Here is an 8,229-nt window from a genome sequence, read left to right as displayed (position 1 = left end):
GCGTGGACGGATCCCAGCTGGCTCTGGGCATGAAGGACGGATCCTTCACTGTGCTGAGAGTCAGGTGACGCACGCACGCACACACACACACACACACACACACACACACACACACACACACACACACACACACACACACACACACACAGCTCTTAATTGGTTTCCTATGTGAATGACAGATTATGTACGTGCAGTCTTGGTGCCTGTGTACAAATTAAAGCTGTTTCTGTAAAGTGTTGATGGTTTTCTTCCTCTCTCTGTCCTGTGGAGTCCCCCAAGGCTCTAGTTTTGGCCCATCACTGCTTTCTTTACATACGTTACTCCTGCTTTGTTTAAAATGTCTTAAAGACCTAAAGAATAAACATGAATTTAATTTTATGTTTGTGAAAGAATAAAAGAGGTTGTTATGTTTGTGCTGCCTCCGTTGACACTCAGCGTCATGCATCCATCAGTCTGGGACACGAACATGTGATTACTCCAGTTTTGGAGTCACTGCATTGACTTCCTGTCAGTTTTAGGCTTGATTTGATCGTTTTAAAGATTTTAAATGTGCCGGCACGGCTGCACCGGTCTGATCCTTGTCGTGTTCACGCTCCTGTCAGAGCATCGCGGCCTGCTGATCAGGTGATCGTCCATATTAGGATTTAGACTTAAAGTTAGAGCGATGCAGCTTTTTCAGCTCTTACTCCGAATCTCTGGAATATCGAATACCGTCCCATTTCACCGCCCGACCCGTTTCTACTTTTAAGATTTCTGCTTATAAGCAAACTCATTTCTACTCTCTGGCCTTTAACTTGAACAAACCTTTACGTTAAATGTGCTGTACAAACACAGTCACGCTGTTTTTGTAACGTATGCGTGTGCTGGTCTCCGCTCCTCTCAGGGACATGACTGAGGTCGTTCACATCAAGGACAGGAAGGAGGTGATCCACGAGATGAAGTTCTCGCCGGACGGCGCCTACCTCGCTGTCGGTTCCAACGATGGACTGGTGGACATCTACGCTGTCGCTCAGAGATACAAGAAGGTCGTGTTGGAGAGACAGCGAAGAAGGTTGAGATGTTAGAAGCGAAGCTAACTCCGTCTCTGACTGTCTGCAGGTTGGAGAGTGCAGCCAGTCCTCCAGTTTCATCACTCACCTGGACTGGACGCTGGACAGCAAGATCCTGCAGACCAACGACGGAGCTGGAGACCGCTTCTTCTACCGGATGCCCCGTGAGTCTCTGGGGTCGTAGGTCAAACCTGAAGCTGGGCTGATTCTGCTCATTCTCACCATCTTTTTATTCTTGGCCTCCGCCTGAGTAGCTTTGCATGATTTAGAGCTCAGAATAATCCTTCTTTATCTTACACTGGGCCTACAAAACCTAAACCAACATTGAAAGCGTTAAAGTGACAAAGTAAAATAAAACCAGCAGAAATAAACTGAGTTTAAAGTGAACCCTGTGACGCCGACTCCATGCTCTCGTATCTTTGTGAATATGCTGTCGTGCTGTTTTTGCAGAATGCTGATGTTTAAAAAAAAGTTGGAGCCATGTCAGCATCCATTCTTTTTAATATCGCTGGTTTAGCTGACTCTGTGTTTTCATATTTAATCGGCCTCTGAGGACCAAGTGGGCGCTGGAGACGTCCGTCTGCTCTGCAGGTAGCGCTCGTCTGCAGAAGCTGGAGCTCTCCTGCTCATTCCCACCTCCTGAACACCACCAGGGCAGCTGTGGATGATTTACATCCATCTTCTTCCGCTTGTCTGGGGCCGGGTTGCGGGGGCAGCAGCCTAAGCAGAGAAGCCCAGACCTCGCTCACCCCAGCCACCTCCTCATTTTAAAGAATCAATCGATCAAACTTGAGACGCTTCTCTGAATTACAGGATAACAATAATAATAATCTCAATTCTTAATCAGATTATATTCAAATATAAACACTAAAGTCACGTACGTGTATTTACAGTCCACATATTTTAAGAATAAAGACAATAATTGTTGCCAAAATCTATGTTTTTATAATATTTAAGAAATTAAATGATGTTGTTTAATATTGATGATCAGAGCGATGTGCTCTTCTAAGTGTGGGATCTAAACGCAGCTCATTGTCAGGATCCTGGACGCATCGTGATAAAAGAGGCACGAGGACGAGCTTCAAGAAAGCTCTGAAAACAGTAATAAGAAGCTTTAACGTCTTTGTTCTCATGATGAAGATATTCGTCACTATTTTGGGTCCCACTAAAAAAAACAAAGCCTGTTACATCCCTGTGAGGCCTCAGAGTTTAATGAGCTGCTGTATAAAGAAACTCGGCTTATTTCAGCCTCTTTTATTTCACTTTAATGCGTCTCTGATGTTTTACTAACTTTGGACTCAAGAGCCTCATTATCGAGATCGGACCATCAAAAAATCTCTTTTTTCTCACAGTTTACTGCAGACTTCCTGTTAAAGGGGCCGCAGTACTCTGAGGACAGTTTCACTACCTGCAGCGTGCTCATTACTGACAGCTCAGTGCAGGGCCGTGGCTCATGGGGGCCCGAGGGGGCTCCGCCTCCTGCAAGTCGTTTTATTTTGTTTGTTCCTGGTACAACACTCCGGGTATCCGCTGGGTGCAGAGGTCACGACCAACAGCATCACACGTGTGACCAGGTGACACAGCAGCCTGATGAAGGTTTTATCTTTAAGCGCAGGTCGACATGTTAGCGTTAGCGAGCATCAGTGCTTAGCGCCTAGCCTCACAGCCTTCAGTGGGAGCGTTTGGTTCTGCAAATACTTTCAATGATTTATTGAAACGTGCAAACACACGTGTAAATACATGTAAATACATGTAAATACAGTGTATATGATAAAAACCTGCTGACGTCACCACTGACTGACGTGACCGTGATGTTGATCCATCAGACCTGATGCTCTGGTCTTCTTGTCGCAGCCTTTCCTCCTGTTCACCGACACATTTGTGATGAGGCTTCAGTGAACAGCAGAGGATCAGCTGAAGGACCCGTGTTGGGTCTTTGCTGGACATGATGTTCATCTGCTGTAGACGGTTTTAGACCCTTGAAGGATTCGCTGCACACCTGCTGAGACACACCAAGTTTCCACCGTGTTGATGCAAAACTACAGTTTTATGTCAAACTGTGTTATCTAATGAAGTGTGTGACAGGCTGCTGCTAACAAAGAGCCTAAAGACATTTAAAACGGGTTCTTTGCAGAGTCGAACAGATTCCTGACGTCTGTGCAGCTGTCAGTAAACGTTCAGACAGCAAAGCTGCACAGCCTGTATCGACACTGGCATCTCAGGATTGCACAAAATGCTTCAGTCAGACTAAAAACAAACATTTAATGATTCTGTCAGAAGTAAAAAGGCTTTTTTAGCTCGTTGCAGGTCTCCACAGAGGGAGGAGCACGCACCGGAGCGCAGGAGGCTGTCCTGGTTGAGTCCTGCTCCTTCAGCCTGTCTCCTGCACATATTCATGCCTGCGAAGGACAAGCTGCAACACTTAAATTCAAAACACGCAGAAACCCGCGGAGAGAAACGCCGCCGGCAGCGACGCAGATATGAATCTGCACCGTGAACACGTTTCTCTATCTGCTTCTGTCGGCGCGGCGGCGTCGATAAAATCTGTGGCGCTGCTGTGTATCACTTACGTCAGCACAGAGATCGGCCGCGGCGCCCTAAACTATGGAAATGAGTTTTATTCTTCGGTCGTCACTGCCGTCTTCTTCTTCTTGTCCTCCCGCAGTGGGGAAGCTGGTCAGTAAGGAGGAGGTCAAAGGTCAGCGATGGGCCTCCTGGAGTGGCGTGCTGGGCTCGGAGGTCAGCGGCATCTGGCCTAAATACTCAGCCCAGACCGAGATCAACGCCGTGGACGCCAACCCCTCCGCCGCCGTACTCGTCACCGGAGACGACCTCGGCCTCGTGAAGCTCTTCCGCTTCCCCTGCGTGAGGAAAGGTCTCCGTCTCCTCCGTCTCTCCGCTCCACGCCTTCTTTCCTCTGCTTCTTTCCTTTCATAACAAACCTGTGTTTCCTCCAAGGAGCCAAGTTTAAGAAGTACATCGGCCACTCGGCCCACGTCACCAACGTCCGCTGGTCACATGACCTGCAGTGGGTGCTGACCACAGGTGGGGCCGACCACGCCCTCTTCCAGTGGAGGTTTCTGCCGGAGTCGGTCATGAACGGAGGCCCGGACGTCAACATCCAAGGTACCCGTGAGTAACGGAGGAGTCCAGCCCACACACGCTCGCTGGAAACAGCAGCCTGGGACAAACGTGAGCTTTTAGAGATTAGATCCAGCTCGGCCATCCAAGCTGCACTGGGGTCGCAGCAGGCCGTGGATAGGCTGTCGTAGTCCCACACAGACCTACAGGTAGTCAGTGGGTTCATATGTAAGAGCTTATTTATCTAAAGATTTAAATCACACGCACAGTCACCTCAAGGTGCTTTACACTGTAACACAGAGAAACACCAACAGTCACACGATCTGAAAAAATGCTTTTTAGCAGGAAGAGAAACATGCAGAAGAAGTGTGTGTTTTAAATATAATAATAATAATGATAAAGCATGTACAGATATCTGTGCACTATGCAGGTAAAGCCAATACTTTTATATTTTATTTATGAGCATGTGAAAAACCAAAAAGTAAAATAAAAGAGATTAAAAAACATTAGAAGCAAAGTAGAAGCCTGTGATTGTGACTCTGGTGTCTTTGGTATCGTCTCCTCTTCAGACAGTCACGGAGACTCCAACAGCGAGGAGTCGGACAGCGACGTGTCTGACGTCCCGGAGCTCGACTCTGACATCGAGCAGGAGACGCAGATTCACTACGACAGACCGGTACGACCTGCGCGGCGGCGGCTGGTCGGGGGCCTCAGGTGCTCCACGCTGGCCCCGCCGAGCGGCTGTGAATGTTTCTGCTGCGGCGCCCGCTTCAGTGCGTCCGCCTCGCTCTCATTCCCATCAGCCTGCAGGGCTCAGTGTAGTTTCCATGGTGATCATGAAACACGCCTTATCTCCTCTGCCAGCCGCTGCCTGGCACACGTCCCTGTGACTGCTGTTTGCAGGGCGCCGCCAGCGTTGCAACAATATGCTGCTTGTAGATAGAGCTGAGTGTGTGTGTGAGTGTGTGTGTGTGTGTGTGTGTGTTTAGACTTGGTCTCTGGCTCAAAAGCTTAATTAGCTCGAGCCTGAAAAAGTGGATTATTAAAATTCCCACGCTGAGCCTGCCCGGCTTCCTTCCCTGTCCCCTTCCCTCACATAATCCCTGCTTCCTTCTCTCCTCCCTTTTCCTAAACACCTCCTCTTTCAGTTTTTCCTTCTCATCTCCACGTTTTTGCTCCTTCCCGCCCTCTGCTTCTGGTTTCAGCCCTCTTGGAGGCGTGACTCTTCCATGTGTAGTTTCAGTCGATCTGGCACCGCCCACAGCTCGTAGCCATAGCTGAGGACGAGAGATCGACGCTTTGATTTCATGCTCGGCTCTCTCTCCGCCTCCATCCATCATTCACACCTGTCCATCTCCTGCTCCACCCGCCGCTCGCTGCTGAACACGGAGGGTCGAAGACCTTCTGCACAAACCGCACTTTCCCGACCAGGACCTCTTTGTTCCTCTTAGATGCTAATAGATATCTTGTTGCCAATAATAATCGTTTTTCTTGTTGATGGGCTGTTTACACTGGAAACATTCGTCTCTCACAGACTGTTGATAAACGGTCAGACTGTCAAACACCAGCGAACAGATGTGTCTGAGCCGAGGCTGCTGGCTCGCTCACCTGCTTTATTTCATACTGGCATGAACATAATAACTGAACATCAGCATTAAGTGCTGTTTATTAAGCAGTAAGTGCAGAGAGGTTTCAGTGCTCTCCTTTAGATTAAAATAAAAGTCAATAACTGAATTCAAGGAGCTGCTTGGCTTTGATTTATTGTCTCTGGAGGTGAAGTCGAAGCAGCCGAATCGTCTCCGGTCACAGTTAAACGCTCAGCCGCCGTGACTCTGCAGCGTTTTGTAAATGAAAGCAAAGGGAAAGTGGAGCGCTGCCAGTCCCAAACCTCCAGGGAGCAAAGCCGGTCCCTGCGAAAGTCTCAAACACGCCGACTCGACCTCGGCACATGAAGAGCAGGTGCAGTCTGTGTGCTGAGGGTGGAGGCACTGCAGTCTGCAGCTCAGCAGGCCAGCGTGTGGACAGCAGATCTACCACTTCCTGTCCTCCAAAGCCTCCACACACAGCACTGACTGCAGCTTTGCAGCACTAACACATGCAGTCGTCACAAAGCTGAAAGCTTTTACCGCCGTCGCAGGTTGAACGCTCTGCTCAGCGATGTGCTTATTTACAGGGCTATTCTTGGTGCGCTGCCATCTCACTGACCCACATCTATCAGAGAAGTGTGGGCAGGTATCGGTCCTTATCTTTGGAGACTTGTTACTTCTTCTTCCTCTGAAGCTCGGACTGAGTTTGAGAAAAAAGGCGTTGGGGTTCGCAGCTCCATCCGCCTGCAATCAGCTGCAAAATCAATGAAATGTTTGGTAAATGTGCTGAAGGTGAGCTGGTTACTGCAGGCTGCACGTGTTGTTCCTGAGCATCGCAGCTCCTGCAGGAGCTTCTGATTCTTTGTCTCACCTGCACCTGCTGCCTCACTTTGTTTTGCTGCTGATTGAACAGATTTCAGCCGGGATGTTTTTATCCGTCGCCGGTGTTCCTGGGTAAATAAAGATTAGGTTTCGGGATAATCAGCATGGCTGTATACGATTCTCTTCATAAGAAGTGAAAATCACCCTGAATCTGAAATCTGTTCATTGCATGTGTACGTTGAGGTGTTTTGAGCTTCTGATCCTCTGCAGCAGCAGCAGCAGTGCTGGGCGTTCATGCTCTCCAGAGGAAGAACCCTTTCAGTGTAAATGTCTGTTTCCTGTCTGGATTACCTCCACGTGAGCGTCGGAGCGTGTTTGCTGTCTGCGCAGGTGTATAAAGAGGACCTGCCTCAGCTGCGACAGCAGAGCAGAGAGAAGAAGCAGCAGGTTGGATCTCTGAAGAGGCAGAAAGGACCGGACCAAGGCCTGCGACTGCAGTTTGTTCACGGGTAACTCAGCCGGCCTGTGGTCGTTGTAACATGCAAGCTTTATGTCATTAAAGGTCACACGTGGGGCGTGTTTTTACTGCGGTTGAGTGATATTAGATATTATTATAACGGTGTTGTGTTAAAATCTCGTACACACCGCTGAGCATAATCATCATTTATCCTCTACGAGACATTAAAATAAGAAACCACACGGACACGTTTCTGTGGGTGTAACAGAGAGACAACACTGCCACCATCAGGTCAAACTGCAAACAGCATCAGCCAAAGATGTGCATGATCACACGTGTGTCTGTGCAATACTAAAAAATGATTTCTCTGTGCAGTTACCGTGGCTACGACTGCAGGAACAACCTGTTTTACACGCAGGGCGGGGAGGTGTTGTACCACGTAGCAGCGGTGGGCGTGGTCTACAACCGTCAGCTGCATAGCCAGCGCTTCTACCTGGGCCACGACGATGACATCCTGAGCCTCAGCATCCACCCGCTGAAGGACTACGCCGCCACGGGACAGGTGAGGCAAACACGGGACCGACGGTCACGTGGTCGTCTGGACTGTGATGGATGATGCTGTGTTTAAGGCTACAATCGAATGTTGAACAGAAAGATGCTTTAGCATTTAAAGCAGGGGTGTCGAACTCCAACCCTCGAGGGCCGGTGTCCTGCAGGTTTGAGATCTCACCCTGGGTCAACACACCTGAATCACATGATGAGTTCATTCCCAGGTCTCTGGAGAACTTCAGTGCATGTTGAGGAGGTCATTTAGCCATTTAAATCAGCTGTGTTGGATCAAGGACACATCTGAAACCTGCAGGACACCGGCCCTCGAGGCCTGGAGTTCAACACCTGTGGTGTAAACAGACCTGGAAGGTCTCTGGGCTGTGACTTAAAGACAGTTTAGTTTTTATCCATAATCGGTATTTATTTGGATAAAGTTGAGTTTTGTTGATCATGCTCCACGTTTCCAAATCTGCACATTTGGAGTGCCGCAAGGATTGATTTTAGGGCCTCTGTTATTTAGCTTGTATATTACTGACCTCACACTGGGCTGTGAGGATGTTCAAATTCTCCTGTGTGCAGATGACAGTCGTCTGTGGCCACAAAGCTTTGTGTACACGGTCCCTGCGACCCTGACATGGATTGATATATGGATGGATGCATGGATGGATGAATGAATGGATGGATG

General features: G+C 48.8%; 1 protein-coding gene across 1 annotated transcript in view; it reads left to right on the top strand.

The window, feature by feature from the left end:
* Nucleotides 1–8,229, top strand: part of LOC102304240 (echinoderm microtubule-associated protein-like 6) — a gene marked incomplete in the record, with an annotated part of 54,946 nt that overhangs the window by 41,634 nt on the left and 5,083 nt on the right. The window contains 8 exon segments of the mRNA XM_042213603.1: nt 1–64; nt 884–1,025; nt 1,099–1,213; nt 3,715–3,924; nt 4,008–4,175; nt 4,700–4,806; nt 6,929–7,047; nt 7,371–7,557. Coding sequence (XP_042069537.1) covers nt 1–64; nt 884–1,025; nt 1,099–1,213; nt 3,715–3,924; nt 4,008–4,175; nt 4,700–4,806; nt 6,929–7,047; nt 7,371–7,557 — 1,112 coding nt within the window.

The sequence above is a fragment of the Haplochromis burtoni genome, unplaced genomic scaffold (assembly GCF_018398535.1).
Source record: "Haplochromis burtoni strain Fernald_Lab_line unplaced genomic scaffold, NCSU_Asbu1 Contig_459, whole genome shotgun sequence".
In the NCBI taxonomy this organism is placed as follows: Eukaryota; Metazoa; Chordata; class Actinopteri; order Cichliformes; family Cichlidae; genus Haplochromis; species Haplochromis burtoni.
This window is presented reverse-complemented; position numbering and strand designations above follow the sequence as displayed.